General features: G+C 36.6%; 1 protein-coding gene across 1 annotated transcript in view; it reads left to right on the top strand.

Moving 5' to 3' along the window:
• DCDC1 (doublecortin domain containing 1) overlaps window positions 1-24,350 on the top strand; it is a 382,580-nt gene that overhangs the window by 339,656 nt on the left and 18,574 nt on the right. Inside the window, exons 31-37 of the mRNA XM_088789501.1 lie at window positions 3,025-3,210; window positions 4,626-4,829; window positions 6,285-6,486; window positions 9,759-9,911; window positions 10,613-10,714; window positions 15,914-16,050; window positions 17,292-17,471. Coding sequence (XP_088645627.1) covers window positions 3,025-3,210; window positions 4,626-4,829; window positions 6,285-6,486; window positions 9,759-9,911; window positions 10,613-10,714; window positions 15,914-16,050; window positions 17,292-17,471 — 1,164 coding nt within the window. The remainder of the gene's footprint in view (window positions 1-3,024; window positions 3,211-4,625; window positions 4,830-6,284; window positions 6,487-9,758; window positions 9,912-10,612; window positions 10,715-15,913; window positions 16,051-17,291; window positions 17,472-24,350) is intronic.

Raw genomic sequence — 24,350 nt, 5'->3', positions numbered from 1 at the left:
GTCTCTAAACCACTGCTGTTTCTTGACTCATTGTTCTCTAGCTTTTTTGAATAAGAGATGTCCAAACGTACCACACCATTTTGCATCTCTCTGGTTTTGACTGTGCTATCATCCCCTGTGCCTTTTCCTCCTTTGTCAGTGAACTCAGACCTGTTAGCAAATGCGCTGTCAGACTAGTGAGGTTACCTTAAATGGAATCAAATCAACTTCAAAAGGACCCCACTGTCCGAATACAAAGCAATTTAAGCCTTGGTATGACTAATGAGTGCAGTGTATTGACATACATTAGATATGTTTAGATCCCTATGTTCAGACTAATATTAAACAATAGCAACAACAACGACTAATTGGTCACAATTAAATGATGCTGTAGCTATAGAACCAATTCATTACGTTGAAAAGTGGGAAACAAAGAATCAAGCATTTATTTTCTTCCTTCCTTTACGAACTGTATGTCACGATAACAAAATAGTTGGTGAGAAGAAGTCTCACTTCACAGAAATATCCCAGCTAATAAATGCATTGGCACCAATTCATCATGAAGCCCACACTTTTCTATATAAATGATTCTGTATGTAATATTCATTCAGTTCCATTTGGGAGTGGACATTTAATTTTCTGCATCCCAGTAATTTGTAGAGAAATGGAAATTCGATGTGCATATGGAGAAATCCATAGTGGAATTTAAGAATTACATTTTCGAGAGTATCATCTAAATATTGGTTTTGAATTGAGGTAGCTCTGTGTACTTAAAGGGAGTAGGTGATGCTATATGGCAAAAGCAAAAAAGCCAAGAGCTTGGAATCAGAAGTCACAGTTTTATATTTCAGCTCTGCTGTGTACTACTCGGGTATCCTTGGATAAAAACTTACCTCTCTGATCCTTTGTTTTGTCATATGTGAATCGAGAATGAAGATATTAGCTCTGACTTATGAGGAACAAAGCAAATTAGAGAGTCTATATGAAATTACTTTAAAATTTTATTATGGAAATTTTCATACATATTCAAAAGTAGACAGACTAGTGCAATGAATTATCATATTCCTATCATCAAAATTCAACTATTTTCAATGTTTTCCAATGTTAGCAAACCCCCAGGCGTGATATCAATTTAACCTCAAACTTAAGCATGCATCTCTAAAAAATTTGAACATTTTCTTACGTAATCATTATGCCAGTGTCACACCTAACAAAATTAATGATAATTCTTCGAATACCTTGTTCTTAATCATATGTCCCAGGTTCTCTTAAAAAATTCTCCTTTTGGTTGGTGGTTTGAGTCAGGATTCCAACAAGCTCTCTATGTGACATTTGGTTGCAGAATGTGGGTCCTTCGTCCTGTAGAATGTTTCTATTTGGATTTACCTGTTTGCTCTCTGTGGCATCCTTTAACTTGTTTCTCTAGCCCCTATTGTTCCTGTAAAAGAAATTTAGCACTAGAGTTATAATTAGATTTATGTTCAACTTTTTTTTGACAAGAATCTTTGTAAGTTTTACTGCATATTTCATATATATTACTTATGCAGGCATCCAATGTCTGGATTTTCCATTTTCAGTGATAACAGTTACCACTGGGTTCATATGATTGCAACCTAATTTCACATTAAAAAAAATTTCCCAGTGATGTTTCCTCTAGGATCCCCCTTTGGTGATCTTTGCCTAAATCAATTACTTTATTAGGAATTTCAAAAGAGTTAATTTTGTCTAAATGTATTAGATGAACTTTTAATGTAAGGAATCTCACCTCTTTAGTTAGTACTTGATTACCCAAAAATATGGTTTGTAAGGGATGGTAGGATAAATGCTTAATTTGTTCTATCTCACTTATCTATTGTTGAATAGCAAACTACCTAAAAACATGGCTTAAACCGATAAGCATTTTTTGCTCTGAGGGTCAGTCGTTTCAGGCTGGGCCCAGCTGGGTGGTTCTGCTGGTCTTGCCCAGATCACTAATGTGGGTGTGGTCCTCTGGTGGTCCTTCAGTACTTTGGTGGGTCCATGGAGATTGGATGGTCAAAGATGGCCTCCCTCACATGTCTGGTGCTTGCCAGGCTGTTAGCTTAGGGCTTTGGTTCTCCTAAGGCTTCTCCAGTAGGCTAGCCCAAGTGTGTTCAGATTGTGGTCTCAGGGTTCCAATTGCGGCCAAAAGATACAAGCTCTGATGTGCAAGCACTTCTTACGCATGTGCTTGCATCACATTTGCTAATGCTACACTGGCCCAAGCAAGTCACATGGCCTTGCCAGATTCAAGGAAAGCAGAAAAGGAGAGAGAAACTCTATTTCTTCATTGGACCTGCAGCAATGTCATATTTCAAAAGGGCGTGGAAACAAGGATGGGATAGTTTTATTGTAGCCATCTTTGCAAATAATCTGTCACACCTTTTAATGACCAAGTTTCAGAGTTATAATTTGGTGCTTAGTTTACTTCCCATGGACTCTAGTAAATTGTGGTTTTATTATTTGTTGGGGTTTTGTTGTTGTTGTTGATTTTACTTATATTTTTAGCATCAGTATGAATTCATGGGATTTTACATATTCAAACATATTCAGAGTATTTCTCTGTTAGCATTCTTTTTTTTTGCTCTCAAATTATCCCACTTTGGGCTAGTGGGAGCCCTTGATGTTGACGCCTGTGTCTTTTTAACATGATTTCTTTACTCTTGGATGACTTTTTTCTTTCTGGGCACCACATGACATCCCTTGCTTATTTTATGTATTTCTTGCCCTGAGTGTAGAACTAGCCATTGCTCCACAACACCCTGATTCTGGACAAGAGTTGTACACATTGATGTTGAATTGTCATTGTTTCTAGCGTTTTTCAGTCAACAGAGGTTGTAAATATGTGTGTGTGTTGTTTTTTTTAAAATGTAATTATTAGGGAGAAAAATAGAACATTAATTTGAGATTTCAAATTGAGCATTCGGGGATTCTAAAAGCATTTTATTTGTACTGTAGAGTGTCCTAGAAAAATGCTACCATAATTTAGATGTGCCTATAAGAACACATCTGTGTCTTTCCATTTAGGGATACTATTACCTCTCACCCACTGGAAAGAAAAAAACGATGCTATGCTTGGCGTGTGGACAATCCATGAGAGCAGAGAAGGGACTGAAACAGTTGCTCCCAGGGCTGCCATTCCTCTGTGCCTCTGGGTCCAAGACGAAGAAGCCCTTCTCACGAGGGCCTTTCAAGGTCATCACTGTGGCCAAGGTGTGTAAGGATCTGAACTCTGCTAATACCTTTGTGGCATCACTTGGGAAGCTCTGATGCATTCATTATCTGCCTTGCACTCAAGTTCATCTCCGCTCATCCAATTCATCTTCCTCTGATGCGCCTTTACCATTCCACCTGCATTGATTTCCTTTTCCCCATTGTAATTTAAAATACATTGTCTATTAATAGTTCAATATACTCTTTGAAGTCAATTGGGCACTTCTGCAGCTTTAATCATCCACAGACACCTTCCACTGCTCACTGTGTTGCTTTTAGATGACGAAGTAACTGCAAATCTTTACTTTGTAGAGCAGCTTTTTTTTTTTTTTTTTGCTTATATCCACGGGGTAAAGCTCCTTTTTTCTAGTATGGAACATTTCAGGGAGAATTTGACATGTTGTTGTCAATGACTCTTCAGTTCGGGTGCCTGAATTCACACATCCATGTCTAATATTATTTATAGCTTATGGAGAGAAAAAGTCTCTGCTGCTTTCTTGTGATCTCAGTTTAAAATGGTACCATTTAAAATATCCTTTCTATCAAGTTTAGACATGAGATGAGCTAAGGGGAACTTAAACACCTGTATACAAAGGAGCAATTCCTAAGAGCTGGGCAACCTTCCAGGATGCTGCAGTATGCCTGACAGGCTCGTCAGGGCTTGCCCACCCCATTCTCCAATCACTCCCCTCTCTCCCCTAAGCCCGATACACATTGCAGGGGACGGGGTGGGTGGGATAGTAACAATTACAGTCAACATCAACTGAAATAATAACTCTGAAGGAAAAAGGACGTCAGTCCTCTGGGGAAGTCTGAGGCATTTGGCTATGCTTTAGTCATAGTGGGGCTGTGTAAAGGAGGCGGTGAGACGATTGGAAAGAATTCCCAATGTTTCAGCATCTCAGAGCTTTTCCCTCAGGGCAGCATCCCAAGGAGGACGGGAAAGAGGAAGGTGAAGAGGGGTGTTCACCATCCTCGTTGCCGTATGGTTAAGGCTGCCCTCATTCCCCTCCTCAATCATCAGTTTCTTTCACCATAGGATGTCTTCCTCCTGAAGTTAAAGAGTAAGAGATGATCTGTAGTGCTAGTGTCCCTTTGCCTCAGCCCTTGGCTCTCCCTGGTCCTGGCATCCTTCACCATCTCCTGTCACAGGAGAAGGCCAGAAACACTGCCAGACGCCCAGAGTCACCTCGAGGCTCCGTGACAGGCTGGGAAGAGAGCTTTGTTCTGACCCAATGTCCTTCCATCTATAGAATCCAATACCTATAACGCGTGAAGTGAGCATTTCAAAATTTAGATGCCACACACGTACATGCATGTATTTATTACATGCAGAGGCTGAAGTAGACCAAAATACCAAAATTGAAAAAAAAAGCTTGAGTAGACCTATGATTTTTATTTTTATGTTAAATCAGGCTGATTTATCGTCTTATGAGGCTCAGAAAACTCTAAGTTATTATGAAGAACGCCTATTATCTTTACGGCTAAAGACATGCATGCAAGTTGTGTCTCATAGTAGTATGGCAGCCACGCACCAGAAGGCAGTGAAAATAATTGCATACAAAAATGGAGATGGATATCAAAATGGGAAGTTAATTGTGGCTGAAACATTCCCCATGGTAAGTGGCTATCACTTAAATGGTTCTTGCATTCTCAGAGGTAATGATAATGGTGATTCTTCTGACAAGAAAAAAGCAGTGGGAGTGAGTGATAAATGTCCCTGGCCAGTTTCACCAATTTAAGCTGATAAGATCAAGACCTCTGTTTTCATAAAGATATTCTTTTTGACTGTATTTCTATGGCTATGGTCTAAGGAATGACAAACCAGAATAAGATTTTCAGATTGGCTCCAGAGCAAAGATATATAAAAGCAGAGGGGAAACAAAGCTACCCGATTGTCTTCATTCTTGTGACAGACAGAATGCGTTTTTTGACTTCCTTCCAATTTTAGTTTCAAGTTGTATGTTGTCCGAATATTCTAAGGGATGCGAACTCACTTATCATGGGCAAATATGGTCATTTATTTGTTGATAGGGTGTTTTATTTGGTTTTCAAACTGGGGAAGCTGGGGTTTTGCCAGTAGGGGAAGTGTGGTTTAGAGTTTGTTCCCAGTATTCACAGGAATGGAAGGGAGCCCCAAAGGCCTGAACTCAGCTTTGTCCTTCTATCATTTAGGGATTATCTTGTCTATACATTCTGGCCAATACTTTTAACAACATAATTTACAAGTAACATTAAATATGACACAAAGTTACTCTGAGACTTTGTTGGAAATACACACATACTTGTTCCCTCACTTCTTTAGATGAATACAAATACATTTGTTGTTGTTAAGATATTGTTATTCAATGGATTAAGCAAAGTGCAAAAGTTAGCAAGATCAAGATTCACCCTGGGATCCACATCTGGTTTTTATGGTCTTGGGCAAAATTGTTAGCATTTCAGCCTATTTTCCCGTATGCAAAATGGAAGTAATAATATGGTTATTCCTTGGTTTGAAAGTCAACTAGTCATTTATTTTAAAGCAGTTTATCAATATGAAGTACAGGCATACCTCGGAGATACTGTGGGTTTGGTTCCAGACCACCACAATAAAGCGAGTATCTCACTAAAGTGAGTTGTAATCTTTTTGCTGGTGGAGGCCTTGCCTTCAATTTGTAAAAAAAAAAAAAAAAAAAAAGCAACATCTGTGAAGCGCAATAAAGCAAAATACAATAAAATGAGATATGACTGTATTATAACAATTTTATACCTTATAAAGCAACAAAATTGAAAGTGGGTTTCTAGGTTGAATACTTTTTGGGAAATACTCTGATGCTAAAGTGTATTAACGTACATCAGCTGCTGTTTTAAGTGTTTGGAGCTAAGACTTTTCACAGCTGGATTGGACTCATGTTGTGAAATTAGGTAGGACAATCTAATATCAAAAGTTGTCTGTAATCAAAGATCAAATTGATAGTTATTCAGCTTTCTATTTTCTCAAATTAGAGGATTTCTAAAATAACAAGCTCTTCATGATTATCCCCAGTTCCATCACTATTTCCTCTCAGTTCCTTATACTCTGCGTTATCTAGCTTCTCACCGAATGCACAGAACAACTTGGTCTTCCCAGAAGAGCCTCCAAAGTATATACCAAAGACGGAACCACAATTGTTTCCTTGCATGACTTGGTTATATGGGCTCTAGATGAATCTTGTATCCAGAGAAACTCTGAGGAACAAAAGAAAGAGGAAATCCCTGTTGGAACAAAAGACGCGACTATTAAAAGTACAGAAGGTTGGTTACATTCTACAGGACTTAGCTGATTCCACTTGTTTGGTCATAAAATACTTAAATGTGATTCTTTCATCCAGTCACTCCTTCTGGAATTACAAAATCACAGGAAGCTACTCTCATATGAGATTCTCATATTGTTTTTACTTTGCAGAATGAATAGATAAAATAAAAGTAATGCAAAATTGATTTCGGCACCAAAAGATTAAATAAATTGCTGTAATCTATAACAGTTTAGCTACTTTACACACCTTGGGCAGCTTTTGTTCTTAAATTCAGAACCCAAACCAACTGGAGACCACTTAAGAAGGAGGGGCTGGATCTAAGCAAATCTCTTTCTATTAGAAGAGAAGGTGTCCTCTCTATGCCTCCTGCCCTCCAGCTCTCCTTGCTTGCCCCGCCCATCTCCACTGCTCCTATAAACTCCCAGAAGCTCCAGCAAATGCACCTCTATTGCAGCTCCTATCACATTATATTGTGATTATCTGTTTACATCTTCGTGTGTTTCATTAGACTGTGTACAATTTGAGGTCAGGGACTGTGTCCCCAACAACAGTTTGGTAAATGATAGTCTTGCTAGCAGTGATTCAGAAGAGTCATCTCGGGTTTTCACTGTTGTATTGGCAGGCATGGTTCAGAGGTTAGGAGTTGAGTGGAGCCAGAATACCAGGGTTCAAATCCTAGCTGTCACTTGCTAGTTGAATGATCTTGGGCAAGTTGCTTAACCTCTTTTTACCTCAATTTCTTCATTTGTGAAATTAAGACATTAATAGTCATTTATTTCATGGGACTTTTATGAAGACCAGATGACTCTTCACATGAATATACACTCATTTAATCCTCATAAATATGACTATATATTCATAAGAGTATATATAAATTTGAATATATGTATATAAATATAAATATATATGTTATATATATTATATCACTTAGAAGAGTGCTTGGTTGATGTTTACCAAACATTCAATAAATATTAGCTATCATTATTGTGTGTAGGATTGAGTAGGAAAAGCCCACTCTTCTGCCTATGTGTCTCTCCTGTATCTGCACATTACTATCACACTCACAACACTTCTGACACCAGATGTGTGGGTTTTTTTCCCCCCACATCAAGCAATTCTGTGACAACAGCTAAGTGACCTACAATTTAACTAAATTCCGACACTACCTGGAAGTAGCATCAGATCCCATAGCTTAAGGGCTCAGTCTACAAGACTGCCCCCACCCCCCACTCACTTCAGATGCCAATCATAAGTGCACATTGTTACCTATGCTTCTTCTGACCAATTGGCTATAAACTGGCAGTTCCCACAACTCCCTTCTTGGGTTTGATTAATTTCTTAGAGAAACTCACAGGGCTCAGGAAAGCAGTTTACTTACTGGTTACCATCTTATGATAAAAGGGTATGATAAAAAATACAGCTGAACGTTCATATGGAAGAGATGCATAGGGCAAGGTATGTGGGAAGGGGAACGGAGCTTCCATGCTCTCTCCAAGCCCTCCACTCTCCCAGAACCTCAACATGTTCACTGGCCCAGAAGCTCTCCAAACCCTGTACTTTTGGGATTTTTTTGCAGACGTCATCACATAGGCATGATCAATTATTAACTCCATTTCCAGCCCCTTTCTTCTCTCTGAAGATTGAGGGGTAGGGTTGAAAATTTCAGGATTCTAATCATGGCTTGGTCTTCCTGGTGACCAGCCCCATCCAGGAGCCCACCAAGCGTCATCTCAGAACAAGATACTGCTAATCACTGAGGAAATTCCAGAGGATTTAGGAGCTCTGTGTCAGGAACCAGGGTCAATGACCAATATTAGAACAAAAGATGCTTCTAGTGCTCTTATCAATTAGGAAATTAGAAGAATTTTAGGAACTCTGTGCCAGGAACCAAGGGCAGAAACCAATATACTATTTATTTTCTATTATTTCACAGTGATGTTGTTTTGTTTTCTAAAGAGTTTTTAAAAACAATTATGTAAACATGCTTAACTGATCACTAAAGTATTAATATACAATTTTTGCCTTTATTTGGCATACAGAATATTTGATTTCCACATTCTGGATTTCCAGGTTACAATCTCAAACACTTTTCCTTCAAATTCTTATTTAAAACCTGGTTATTCATTCAGGACTACAATAACGACCATCTCTTCTCCTCTATATTCTAAAGGTTATCCTGGAACCAGGCAGGTCCATTAGCAGCTATTCCCTTTACTGAATAGTGATTTGGCATTACACCATCAGTTTGCATTTAAGAATTAGGTATCTGTCAGAATCTCAGCATCGTGCTCACTATGGAGGCAGTGGCTAAGGGCACAGGCTCTAGAGGCAGGTGGCCTAGATTCTAATCCTTCTAGTCTCGGCCACCACTTAGCTATGTGATTAAATCTCAGTAACCTTTCCTGCATAATAGACATAGACCTACCTCAGAGTATCGTTTTGAGCATTACATGAGATAATGTATGTAGATGTCTTAGTAAAACGCCCAGCACATAGTAAGTTTTCAGTCCACGTTAATTTTTATTGTAGGATACTGTTTGCTGTATCACAAATACCTCCTTTATAAAGACCCTGAAATAAGTTTATCTCAAATCTTAGGACCAGGGGAGGTGTATCTTCTGAGGAACTTATCTCTCTATCTTGGCCATGTGAATCTTGAAATTGTGTTTTCTTCTTTGCTTTGGCCACTAGAATGCTCACAGCCCAAATTGTGTTTTATCTGTAGCAAATAAAAACAGTGTGGTATTCATGTCCATTTAATAATAAAAGTATTATATAGTGTTTTTTGGATGCCTGCTCAGTTGAATCAACTGAACACTGTTTATTCTAAGCACTTTCTTTTTTCTTTTAATATTCTCAGTATCAGAATGAGGTAAATACTATTATTCATTTAAAAGATGAGGACACTGAATCATCTTATCGCTGGCTTTTGTCTATTCATATACTCCTTTTCCACTTACCTTGGTTTTTAAATTTCTTTATATTACCCCTTTCATAGTATATATTTTGGTAAGCCACTTCAAAATTTCTTTCAGAACTAGGTGAAGTGAAAAAAGGAATTAAAATATGTATTTACAATTTGATTAGTGTAAATTTTTTGGTTTCTATGAAGTTCATGACCAAATTTATGTAGTGGCATCAGTTGTTGGTATTGCCTGTTCAAATCAAGTCAGTTATGAAAAATGAAATATTTTGAAAAACAAATAAATTCAATAAGCAAATTTATTCATTTTTCATTGAGTGATGGTAAATGTGTCATTTGTTTCCCAGAAAACCCAAGAGTGAAACTGAAAAACAAATTATTTCCCAAGTCTGTTACATCCGATAGTTTGGATGGTATAGATAAACCTTTGCTCACCATCATTCACAGAAATCCTATTGCCATCTGGGTATCTTGTGGTGAACCATTTTTATCTCCAAATGGTAAGTTTTTTGTTCTTGCCTTCTTTCAAGCAAGTGTAAGGAGAGACAAGTAAATGTATAAGAAAATAAATTAAATATGCATAATGTCAACATAATAACATCACATTTATGCAAAGCACAGGAGGTCCATCCTTTAACATGTGCACAAAGATAGCTGCATTCCTATATTTGCACACTTGCCTGTTTTTTCTTACTGGAATTCTGCATGGGAAAATGTCTAATTTACTTGATAAAGAGATCCTTGGTCTATAAAGACTGAGAATAATGGTGTACATTAGAAAATAACAAATGAGTTTAATTCACACTGAAGACGACCTGTCTGCACATTTTCATTTTTAAGAATTGCACCCTTTAGGCAGTAGGTGGATGTTTAAAAAATGAGTGGTTCCAAGCCAGGCTTTCATCACCTCCAAATAGTTTGTGGAAGTGGAAAATGAAATATGGCTATTGCATATGGTAAATCTATATAATAAAACAGTACTGTTCTTCCCCCCCCCCCCCCGCATTCCATAAAGAAATGCCTTAAGCCCTGTCATCTTTCAAATGAGGTTTCTTTTAATGACCCTTACCTTTTAATTACTTGTTTCTAATTGAATCTATTTCTTAGAGCAGAAAGTTCTTTGTAAATTATTGGCTTGCATGATAAATTACTGTTGATAAAAGAATGCATGATAAAATATCATGTTTTTTTATTATTCTAGCTTTGCAGAAAGCAGAAAAATTAGAAAAACAGAACTGGCTAAAGAAAGACAAAATTTTGGCTGATTTAGACACCATGAAACACAAAATGAGACAGTTAAAAGGTCAGTATGAAGTAAATCACGTATCACCATGTTTAATTCTAAATGTAACTTCAATTTGCTGTCAGGTTTTTTCTACCATTAGACACCAGATGTTTAACTCAGTAATATATATATATATATATATATACATATATATATATATATATATATATATATATATATATATATATATGTATATATATATATATATATATAAAGTCACAAAAGTCACTTGTGCAAATCTAAAACCTAATAATATATTTTATATTTGTAAATTTTATATTGAAATTAATATCACGTGATTTATATATGCATTAAAAAATTAGGAAGTTTTCTTGGTCATATGACACCCAATTGGTTTGAAAAAAAATCCCGAACTAACATGTTATGGGCTTTGGAATTCATCCTTAAACAAAACCTGCTGTCATTCCTTGGGTATTGCTATGGAAGAAGTTTTTTTAAATAATCTGATGGAGGAAGTACTAAATTCTTCAAAGATCATTGTCAGTATCTCAGAAGAGCTCCCTTTTTTCAGGCAGCCTAAGTATGTTATGCATAGACAGAGTGATCAATTGGCAATTGATCGTCCATTTCCTTTTCCACAGAATCTTAAGTTCCTGACCTATGCCATTCCCAGCACTTGAGATACCAAATGGATCTTTTGGGAGAAACAGTATATTACGGGCTTTAGTCTGGGAAGGAATACATTTCAGGCTCTGTAATTGCCATAGCAGGATTTCAACTCCTAAGTCTGTGCACTGTCTGGTGAAAAAAGCAAGTGAATCTTATTTCAGTAAACAATACAATTAGTCCTAAGTGCACTAAACAGAACTCTGGGTTGAAATGACCATTATCCAGTTCTTACCAAAAGAATTGTTGGGTCTCAGTGAAAAGAATCTAACCTCTATTACCGCCACTACTAGACATTTTTACTTGACTGTCCCATGGGTAGGTCCAAAACTGAAGTGATCATAGTGCCTCCTTCATTTCTTCTAACAGTGGACACTACCACCATCCACCTAGGTGTTCCATCTCAGAAGCCTGGGAGGCAACCTAGGCAACTCCCTCTCTCTCATTTTCTCCAAGGAAATATCAGTGGGTCTTGTTGCTCTGAACCTATTAAGTTGATCTCAAATGAATTCTAGCAGTCCTAATTCCCACTATTGTTATCCAAGTTAAAGCTATTGGATTACTGGAACAGCTTTCTAACTGGTCACCCCGCCTCCAGTCTTGACAGTAGTTTCCATTCTATGCATAGTTGTGACATGCTGGAGCTGGACAAATCATGCAGAAATACTACGGTGTCCTGGCACTCCAGGCATAAAACCTTTCAAAGGCCCCCATTATCTTTAGGACAAAGTGGAAACTCCTTATGTGGCCTTTCTTGTTCTGGTCTCTGTCAGCTTCTCTGTCTTCTTGCCAACTCCACTCCACCCATTTGGGCATTTTTTCAATCCTGTAGACATACCACACACTTTTTTTTTTTTTTTTTTTTAAACTCTGAGCTTTTTGCCCAATTCAGTTCCCTCTGCCTCAAACTTTTTTCTCTCCTGTCCTCTTGAATTGTTCCTACTCATTCTACACTTTTCAGCTTACTTGTTATTTCTTCCTAAAAGCTTTCCCTAACATGCCATGTCAGGGATAATGTGGTTTATCACACTCTGAACTCCCCCTCTGATAGTCCTCATCACATTAGGAGAATTACCTGGTCATGTAACATGTGACTGTCTCTCCTATGTTATGTTGTAAATTATATACCTTCATTATTTGTTTGCTGAATAGTTTTTAAAAGATTGAATTAAAGAATGAATGGGGATTAGAAAGCACAATCTGTAACCACAAGATTGCCACAGGGATACGAAAGTCAGTTTGGGGAATATAATAAATAATGTTGTAAAGATTTTGTAGGATATCTGATGGACACTTGTCTTATTAGGGAGACCACCTCAGGGATCATGTAGATGCCTGATCATTGCACTGTAGCTGAAGCTGAACAATAATGAATGTCAACTATAATTATATATATATGCACATATACATATATATGTACATACATATATGTATATGTATATATATATAGTCACAAGAAGTGGAGTACAGCATTAAGAATAGAGATAGTGGAAATGTAACGGCTGTGTGCCATGTCAGAGGGGTAGTAGATGGGGGAGGGGGGTTATCACTGTGTGAGGGATATAAATGATAAATGTCTAACTATTACATTGTTTTGTACACCTGAAACTAATAATAAAATAAAATAAAATAAAATAAAAAATAAAAACAAATAGAATTAAAAAAAATGAATGGAAGGAATTTCAACCATTCACTCCAGTGAGTTTTCTCAGTTCTAATCCTGTATCAAGTTAAATCAATAGAAAGCAACATATTGAAAATAACACCTGACAGAACTGCCTTTACTGAATTCTGATTTTATATTGTCTTCAGCTCTTATTATTATTAAGTACTAAGAAGGCATTTAATGTTCAGTTGGCATTATCTACAATATCACTTTTGAAAACAGTCTTTTTGGTGTCCATAATGGTGTCCATTATGGCACAAATTCACTGATGTAGTTTCTCTTAGCATTTAGTGCTGAGATAAATCTTGTTTCTACTGACAAACTGTTATGTTGTCTATTATTAAATGTAAGTTCAATACGTACTTATAAAATACCTACTCTGAGGAAGGTCTTTTCTAGTTTTGGGGATTAAGAGGATAAATCAGAACAAATGTAAGTTCATTTAACTGTAGTCCTTGTTGGATTGTGAGTTACTTGAGGATTGGATGAAAGAGGAGATATAGGAGGTATGAAGAGTGGCTAAATCAATTATTTCCCATTATTATAGCCATTGATAAATGCAACAAATGTTTATTGAGCATATATGGTGTACAAAGTATGAGCTGATTTTACATTTCATTTGTAAGTATGATCATTGCTAATATTGATAATACTAATAACTTTGTAGGGCTTTTATTATTAAAACAAACACCAAATATTTAGACCATGCTTATTAGTACATAATAAATACTCAATAAATATTAGAATAGGGGTTCCTGAGAAGGCAGCCGATTTTCCCACTTGGGGTCTTAAAAACTGATAAAACTAAGTTTTAAAGGAATTGCAAATCAGGCCAAATTATCACCTTTGTTATATATAAAGGCAATGCTAAAGCATTTTATTTAGTGTGAGAGCTAAATGAATCTGCTAAATGGAACCCCAGTAAGGTGGACTTACCCTCCCAGGTATAGATACTGAACCAGGATGGGCCTCCCAAGAAGGGAGAGGTATGGAGAGAGCTGTCCAGGTTTTATAGTCTGAATTCTATCATCTGAAAGGACAGCAAAGCACTCATGTTCTCTAGCCTTCTCCATCAATAGTTAGCTATTTTCATTACTTTCCCCTGATCTCATGTGAAATAAAATAGGATATATATAGAAAATGTAATAAGAAAATAAATAATTTATTCCATACATTTTTGCTTTGTTTCAATTTGTTATTCTCACCTACATAAATAATAGTTTGTTATGAAAATCTTTCCCCAAATCAAAACATTTTGTGATGACATTATGTCTCCTTATGAAAATTATAGTGCAAGTGTATTCATTTTCTTAAGACCATTAGAAGCAAGTTGACAAAAAAAAAATGATGCATAATGATTTTTGCCCTCTCCTATATTCAAATCCTGGCTCTCAACAGTGTAAATGATAGTGTTCAAAATGCATTATAAATTAATATTTATTGAAATATTCATAAGAATTTATGTTTCATAAATTAATGTTGTCTTCACTTTATGAATAGAGTTGGCTAAAAACTATGTTTAGCATAAATTTCTGTTACATATTTTTCTGGTACCACTGTGGTCTTCTCCAAAGTAAGTTACTTAATGGCATTGCCATTGTAACTCATTGGCTGATTGATTCAATTATGTTTTTTCCACATTCATAAACTGCATATGCATGCTTATTAGATACATAGAGTCCTAGTTTCCCTGAAAAGTCATTGCTGTCACTTATTTTTATTACTGGATCTATTTCCACAAACTTGAGCAACAAGAGCACCAAATGCTTTTATCCTTTGCAAATACTGAATTATTCTCAGTTTTGTTTGTAGCCATAGTTTGAAAATCTGCACATTAAAAGTCCCTTGACAAGAAAATTAGGACTCAACTTCATTTTAGTATTTTTATTATTATATCCTCCTAAGGCTTACTTTCTCAAAGAAGCCTTCTGTGACACCTCAGACTAAGCCAGTAACTCCTGTTACATGCTTTTATAGACCCTCTACTTTACAGGAACAGCACAGTTACAATCAGTTATTGTTGTAATCATTTCCTTGACATCTCCCTTCCCATCAAAGTGCCTTGCCTTTGAGGCAAGGACTCAGTCTCGAACCTTTTTATTTGCATCATCCAGCACAATACCTGACCCATAGCTGGTGCTCAACATAGGATTCTGGAATGAACACACAAGAGAAAGCATTATTATTACTTAAGAAGTTTAGAGATCATTATGAGACTCAGTGCTGAGTATATCTTCAGCGGACACAAAAATTGTAAAAGTATGACTTTTAAGCCTCTTTAATGACGGTTTCAAGTGGTCTAGTTGGAAGAATTCATAAATTCAAATCACCACACTTATTAAATTATGCCTGTGATTCTTTGGAATACAGTATGCCAATAAATATTTTCTTTTACCGCAACTTCTTAACAGCTTAAAGGGCACAGCAGAGGTGTCAGAAACTAATCGCGCTCGCGGGGTATTATTAAATAGAAAAAAAAGGCCTCCTGTCTCTTGGGTTAATAATATTTTAGAAATACTTAATCCCCAGACTGCTAAACTAATTGTGGGGGAAAGGCTTATTATTACTGAAGAGAACAAAACATATGTTTCATGACTGGGCTGATGATGGGCTATGTAGGTCATGGACTCTATTTGACTACATTACCGCTGAACCGTGTCATGGATGAGAGGCTGGGGCCAGTATAGAAGCCAGCATGTTATCTTTCTTCTCATCTATATAGTGAGTATGCACATCCTGGCTATTTAAAACCTCCAGCTCCCGTATGAAGAGGCATTGTTACATTATTATTACCTTAAGCATCTTTGCTTTTATGATATATTTAGTATTTTAGCCTGTACTCCCGAGTAAAGAAAATCAAACAAATTTGTTTGAAATCAAAGTCCATCATCAGAAACAACATTTCCAGAGACTTCTTTCCCCAGGGCGGCGAGTAGCAGCATGTCAGCCAGCCGCCATGGTTCCCAACCGAAGCCCTGTACAGCCTGTGGTGGTGGAAGGAGGCTGGACTGAGCAGACTCAAGAGGAAGTTAAACTCATGGAACTTATAAGACATACAGAGGTATGTTCTTTAGGACTCCAGACATTAAAGACTCTGCGTCTATTAGAAGCTTTTAAAAGTACAGAATTGAATTTTTAAATTACACTATTAATATGTTCTCAGCATCTGGTCAATTATGACCACATAAGTATATGCCAAGCATTGACTTGGCATTTGAAGAGTAGCTATCTAAAAGATAGCCAGCTCATATGAAAGCCTGTTTTGTTTGAATGGAGCCCAGAAATTATGACCTTAGCAAAGAAGAGAAAAAGGCCCAGTGGATATGTACAAAGGTAATTATAATAAGTGTAGTCAAGTTGAGCCTTATGGCTTCATTGCTCATCACTCCTAAGGGTATGTCTCAATATGTAAAAAGAGCAAGGAGCAAAATACTAATTGCAACGAAGACATTCAAAAGGGAGGAATTCAGGAAGCTGTTTCAGTCCAATTGCTTAATCAGTCAGGATTGCCAGACATAAAAAAGGCAAGAAGAGAAAGGTCAGCCATTGAGAGAGGATTGGGGATAGAGACCTGGGAAAACTTTTTGCTTTGTAAAGTTTTCATTAACATGATATGTTCTTATTTAATAGGGTTTCTCAAATCGTGAAATGTGTTCAATCTAAATCTTAGGTGTATGCCCAAGTCAAGGTTACTATAAAAAAGAAATTGACGTTGCTAGAAATATGACTTCTTGCCAAGTTAAGAAGGATAAATCACTGACCAGGGAATGAATGCAAAGCATTGAACTAGGACGTGCTTGAAGTAGGATGAAAAGCTGCCTGGCAGGGATCTGGCAAAGTGTAAGGGTGGCTGCTGTATTTTAAAAAGACAGCCAGTAAAGACCGAAACAACAGTCCTGCCCACTCCCTTAAGCGTTTCTTGGTTAAAGGAAATGATGTTGTGATTCTAATCAAAAACTCATTTGTTAGATGACGAGAAATTGCTCAGTAGGAGAAACACCGTGCAGGAGTCCAAACACACATCTCTATTCATTCAAATTACAAGTGAAAGTTAAGTGCTTTACCAACATAAGTGCCTTATCATTATCACTGTAGTGATTATTATTGCCTTCAGTGATTCATTGAAGCAAGGGGAATTGACAGAAGAGTCAGGGACAAGAGAGGGTAATGCACTTCCTAAATATTTTTTTCAATATAACTTCACAATTGCAAGATTTTTTTTCTTTCATCACATTCCATACACACACACACACACTCCAGACAGTTCTCTAAACATGGCATTCTCTGGGCTTTTCTTCACAGGCACACCTTTCTGACATCCAAAAACAGCAGTCCAAGAGAAGTTCTCCAATTACAACAAAGCGTGGAGCCCTCACGCAGAACAGACTATATCAGCAACCTAACACAAAACGAGTTTGGATTTATCTAAATGGAGGCAGACCTGAAGACGGCACGTATGCCTGGGGCAAAACTATTTCAGAGGTAAACCTATTGTGAAAGGAGAGGGTTTCATAGACCAGGGTTCAAATCCTGTCTCACACATTTCTAGACTGTTAGGTCAGACAAATTAGTTTACCTCTCTAACCCTCATATCCCCAGCTGTAAAATGGGAATACTACTTTCCTCACAGGATTGATGATTAAATGAGCTTATATGTGTGAAAATGTGGGGTCCGATGCTGTCTGACGTATGTCTGAGCCAGAATATGACACTAGGCCAACAGTGAACAATGACAATTAAACCCACTGCAGCCAAAGAGTAAAATCTAAACTTGGAAGTAATTTAAAATAGCATTCCTGTTCCATTTTAGACCCAGTTCACAAAAGAATGGCTCCCCCCCACCCCATCAGGTATCATTCACTAGATGTTTTCTGTAGAGAAAACAATGGAGTTCATTAGAGAAAAACTATCATAGTCTTCATACCCAGAGTCCTGGAACTGGCAAACTTTTCACCTTCCGAAGTTAAAATATTGATGAAGAAAAAGATGAGTAGCAGTTTATTTATTGTTTGCAATATCAAGGGTATTTCTAAAATGTGACATTTTGTCTTAGTCTTTAAATAAAATATTTAGGCACCAACGAGTAATGGATTTTGGTAGACTTCTTAAAAGTCTTATCTGTTGCAGTGTATCTTAAAGAGCTGTTTGACTTTCATTTTGTGAAATGTTTTTATAAATGTTGGGGGGACAAGAAAAAGTCACAAAAGGGTGAGATGTTGGTGGGGAATGGAGGGAAAAGCAAGGTGATGCATAGACCGGCCTAGAGGAATTCATGCAGGTTGATGAGGGCACCTGGAGTAGTAGGCGCACATCAGGGGAGTTCTGTTCCTGAAGACTGGTCCAGTTTCCATGTGACAGAGGCCACTCCACTTTGATAGGGACTTTGAATAAGAACTGTGAAAGCAATCACATTGTAGAAGTAGACAACCAAGTTCCTACATGTGAGAAAGAGCGGAAAATGTGGAAAACGTACTTAAAACTAGGAATACAAGTAAAGGCACCTCATACACATAGAAAAAAGAAGAAAGTGATTTTTAAAAAAGAGAGTGAAAGCTTTGTCAGGAGAGAACATTCTAGAATGGGTTCTCTAACAAAGCTGAAATGTTTGTTCCTTGCTGGGTTCATTGGAAATCTCAGTTGGAAAGACAAATACCATATGATCTCACTTATATGTGGAATCTAAAGAATAAAATAAACTAATAAACAAAACAGAAACAGACGCATAGATACAGAGAACAAACTGATGGTTGCCAGATGGGTGGGGGGTTGCAGGCTGGGTGAAAAAGGTGAAGGGATTAAGAAGTACAAATTGGTTGTTACAAAATAGTCATGGGGATGTAAAGTACAGCATAGGGAATATAGTCAATAATGTTATAATAGCTATGTGTAATGCCAGGTGGGTACTAGACTAATTGGGGGTAATCACTTCGCAAATTATATAAATGTCTAACCACTATGCTGTACACCTGAAACTAATATAAAATAATATTGAATGTCAAATGTAATTGAAAAATAAAAATAATTAAAGAAAATCTCAGTATTGTAGATGCTAAGTCTTAAAATGCACATAACCATTGCAACTAGAACTGATGATACATTAGCGAGGGACTATGAAATGATTACTAAATAAGTAAAGGGTAGAGCAGGGACTATAGGATTAAAGACAGCCTATCAGAGCCAGAATAGCAAAAACTTATGGTATCTTTTTCAAAAATCACATGTACACGGTGGAGGACTGACTTTTTGATTTATGTGACTCGCATGAAGCATATAAAAGACACTCCATAAATATTATTCCATGATCATATAATTTTTAAATGAACTTTGTACATGAAGGGCACTGTACTAGATGCTGTAAGGTATTCTAATTTATGTACGTGAAAAGATTTCGAAAACTTTAGAGTGCAGTATAACTGACAGGTTAATATCAATAGTAGGGGTACCAGCAGGAGGAATAAAATAACATATGGTTTGTGCTTTCATTAAATTAATATTTCAAATTGGCAAAGCATTTGAAAATAGATCAAGGTTTACTTGGGTGTGTAGAGAAATGGGCACTCTCATGTTGATAGAACTACAAGTTTGGGGAGGACAATGTGGCTGTTCATATCATCAGCAGACGCACTGCTGAACTTTATCCCAAGGATATTTTCCTGAACCTATGCCAAGATTGTTTAGTAAGAACATTCATCATTGGGCTATTTGTAACACAGATAGATTAGAAATAATTTAAACACTCATCAATAGAGAGTTGGTTAAATGAATTATTGTACATAGGATGGAATATTGTAACTCAAAATCAACTTAGAAAGAAAAATGGCCATAAAAATGTTTAAAATTTTACTAAGGGAAAGAAGCATAATGTAAAGCATGTGGAGTTCAATTCTGTATAAATATATGCACACACCTAGAAAAAGAGACTGGAAAGATTTTATTTGGGGGAGTGTTCATTAGATGGTGTTATTATTGGTGACCTAATAAAGGTGGTATTTCTTTCTGGTGTTTTTTTTTTCTCTATGTGTTCCGTATTTTGTTATAATGAACACAGATTGTTTGTGTAAAGAAAATGCATTTGCTAAGGGAGCTAACATTCTACGTAGAGAAGTACTAACAGCATGCGATATGGTCAAATTAGTAGTGCAGGCAGGGAGTTCAGTAGTTCAGAGGAGGAGAACACTATGCCCACCTGGGGTGAAGGAGAACGGCTCCACCGAGGAATCAATCAGGGCCTCATCTGGAATTTGAGAAATGGGTACGATTCAACCTCTTAGGCAGAAAAATCATTAACAAGGATAAAGGGCACTACACACAAATGTATGAGTGTTAGAATTCACAAGTCATATTCGGTGTAGCTGGTGTTTGGACGGATAAATAGGGAGAAATACACACAACTGGACAAATTGTTTAAAAGCATATGGTGAAGCCCACATACTATCTGTATTAGTCTACTTGGGCTGCCATGACAAAAATAACACAGACTGGGTGGCTTAAACAGACATTTATTTCTCACAGTTCTGGAGGCTGAGAAGTGCCAGCAAGGTGCCAGCAAATCCTCTCTTCTTGGCCTGCAGACAGCTGCCTTCTCACGGCTACGTGTCCTCACGTAGCCTTCTGTCTGTGCACGTGTGGAGGGGGAGAAAGGACTCCAGAGTCTCTTCCTCCTCTCCTAAAAACACAGTCCTATTGGATCAGTACCCCACCCTTATGACATCATTTAACCTTAATTGCCTCCTTAAAGGCCCTTCCACATATAATCATTTGGGGGGTTCAAGCTTTAACCTACGAGTTTTGGGGAGGACACAATTCTGTTCCTAACACTATCCTAAAGTGCTTGAGCCATACTTATCTCTGAATAATGTAATGGCATCGTGAAAGCAATATTTTGGGGAGATTAATGTGGCCTCAGTGTGTAGAAAGATACTTAGGAAATATCTAGAAAGTTTTCTGCATATTATTTCTTCCTTTGCTTTATTAAAAAAAAAAAAAGATGTTTTTTCTCATCTCTTTCTTTTCCTTTTCCATGCTATCTGTTTTCGTTTCTAGGGACCTGCGTAAGGTTCTTTGTGCTCAGTTAGAAATGTATCCTTTCAGGCTATCATGCTGTAAAGAATGCTTCTGGAAAGTAGACTGTGTGTGAAACAAATAGACCACAGGAAGAGTAGGGTTCATTTCACTGGGGGAATCTGGCTAATGACACCAACTCCAGAGAATCTCAAGGCATCAGTGGTTGGTACTTTCACCAGAAGACTGAGGAACAGAACATTATTTCAAAGCACTTCATTCTACTTTCTGTAATGAAACCCCCAGATAGCATTTGAATTCCATCTAATGCAGACTTTCCCTCAACTTCTTTTACTCCTGTGTCTATTTTAGATGATTTAACCACATCCTTCCTACCTACTCTTTGAACATGGCTAGAACAACTCTCATGTAGGCTCATCTGTCATCAGTGCACCAAGGTGGCTTCCTTGCTAGATTAGTGGCTCTTTTTTCAGGGCCAACATCTTTCTCTGATTTATGGCTGCACGGCCCCTCCTTCTATCGACCTGCAGAATTTGTCTCATCCCATCCCTGCAACATCTCTCTGATTTTACAGAATCTCAAAATCAGTGTATTCTCTCTCAGCTAGGAACAGTTCTGAATGTCTGAGTGGAAGCTGAGAGAATGAGAAACAGGTCCTTTTGATTTGTAGAGGAAAGTACCTAACGCCCACAGGGCATATGCAATAGTTCCAAGATGCCCTTGTGCCCCGCCTTGAGAAGACCTGGTCTAGGAAAACTAAAGTCACAAAATAGATTGTAGGTGAGGAATTGTGCTTAGGACTTTGTTCCTTTATTATGAGCTTTTGTTATTCCAAAAATTACAAACATTTAATTTATATTACCCACTGTAAAAAAAAAGACACTTGAGTAAATTTAGGTACATTTGAAAAACTGAGAATTAAGAATGTAGTTAAAGGTTAATAAGCTGACTAGATATTTTAGAATCTAATCATACTGAAAATGCCTTATTTTCAAATTTATTTTTTAAAGAGTTTTGTAAACTCATTGACTTTGTCGCATGTAAATAGATTTTTGTGAGAACCAAGTGAAACAGTGATATATGTAATTCATATTTTGCATTTAGTATGTTTTTGTTAAACAACACTCATTTTTCTAATTATAAATGGGAAATCTGATCTCCATAGACTAGTGACATTTTAGTGGTAATGTAGGAAAAACTATAAGAATTGTCTAGTTGTGAGATCTTTTCAAGCTACACAAGTTTCTCCCAGAGACCTATCTGTACGTATTAATCCCAGCCCACATGGAAGCTCAAACGTCATACCCTTTGGTTGCCTTGGAGCAGAAAAGAAATTAGTAACTACCATGGACTGAACTATGCCCCCGCCCCCGATTCTTATGTTGAGGCCCTAACCCCCAATGTGACTGTATCTGAAGATAGGGCTCTTAGGAGGCAATGAAGGTTAAATGAGGTCATAAAGGTGGGTCCCTAACCTGCTGGATTTGTGGCCTTATGAGAAGAGGAAAACAGAGATCTCTCTTCTCCCACTTTGTGAGGACACAGCCGGAAGGGGGCCGTCTACAAGCCAGGAATAAAACAGAGCTCTCACCAGAAACTGAATCAACCAGCACGTTGGTCTTGGACATCCCTGACTCCGGAACTGTGAGAAATAAATTTCTGCTGTATATGCTCTGAGTATATGCTCTTTGTTTTGGGAGCCCAAGCAGACTAAGACAGTGATGGAAAATTTATAAAAATTACAAAAGAAAACCGTACAAAGCTATTGTAATTGAAATTTTTGATTGTTCAAATAATATTTATTCTGCATATTATTATAAAACAGCATATAGTAATTGTATTAGAAAAGTCACCAATAAGGAAATGAAAATTCTATCACCTACAAATAACCACAGTTATTATCATTTTAGTAGTTATATTTCTATGGTTTCTGTACAGTTACGTTCCTTTTGCCATTGTGATCATAGTAGATCACAAGGTATAAACAATTCTGCAACCTGCATTATTCACCTAACAAATTATTGTGACATTTTTCTCAGATAACTTAACATTCCTTAAGAAACATTATTTTCAACGGCATCATTATCTTCTGTCAAATAGATTGATTGTTATTTATTTATCTGGTTTTCTGTTGTTTGCCATTTAAAGTTGTTTTTAAATTTTTGCCATTATAAAACATGCTCCATTGAATACATTTATATGTAAATCTATTTAATTCCCTGATTATTTCTCCCAAATAAATTCTTAGAAGGATTGCTAAGTAAAATTGTATAAACATGCTTGACAATTTTGATAGCTATTACCAAATTGTTTTCTAGGAATATTTCAGGAGTTTATGCTCCCACAAGTAGCAAATGAGAGTTCCTACCTACCTGTGGTACACATGGGATATCAACTGTGCTAAGTACGGTCATTTAGAAACATGTATTTTCATGTTTGACAAGAGAAAATGTTCTATCCACAATTTAATTCATATGACTTTAATTACTTGTAAAGTGATTTTGCTTTGCTTTGCTTTGTTTGTTTCACTATTTATTAGTCATCTGTGAATTCCCAGTTAAATATTTTGCTATTTTTCTATTAGAAGTATTTCTCACACTAAGATGAGTTTTCTTTTTTTAATCAGATAAAGCTATTATATGTAACTTAATCAGATTTATTGTAAAAAATTTCCAATTTTCCATTTCATCTATGGTTTTTTTTTAATGGACAGAAATTAATATATTTTATAAGTTTGTTCACTGCTTTTAATATTCAAATAGTTTTTTGAGGTCATGTAAGGATTCATCTGATTTCTCTTCAAATTTTTTAGAAATGAGTTATTTCTGGTGTAATGTTTGAATGAAGCTATTCTTTTTTTGCTTTATGTAGTTGGCTTAAAATGATCATTTCAACCCTATTTACTGACTAATTTTTTTTGTTCTCCTCACTAAGTTGGAATACAAACTTTATAATATACTAAATTCTTATATATGCTAGCTTCTGTTTTTAATCTACATAATATACCTAATACTTCTAGAATTATTATAGTTTAATAATATGTTTTAATGTCTGATAAAATTACCTATTGCTGTACTCTGTTTTCAAGTTTTACTTGAATGCTCTTCTTGACTGTTGATTCTTATAGATCAATTTTGGATTTACATTTCAACAACCTGAAATCATCCTACAGGGGTTTTGACTGGAGTTGTGTTAGGCTATTAATTGATTTCATAAGAATTGACACCTTTTACAATATTCAGTCTTTGCAGCTAGATAGCTAGATGGAATTCTTTCTCATTCTTTTATATATCTTTGTTTTTTGTCCCTCAGTAAAATTTTATAATTTTTGTAAGAGTC

The sequence above is a fragment of the Rhinolophus sinicus genome, chromosome 14 (assembly GCF_057876585.1).
Source record: "Rhinolophus sinicus isolate RSI-liver-muscle chromosome 14, RSI-T2T, whole genome shotgun sequence".
Classification (NCBI taxonomy): Eukaryota; Metazoa; Chordata; class Mammalia; order Chiroptera; family Rhinolophidae; genus Rhinolophus; species Rhinolophus sinicus.
Note: the sequence above shows the minus strand (reverse complement) of the source record. Positions and strands in the feature narration are given on the sequence as shown.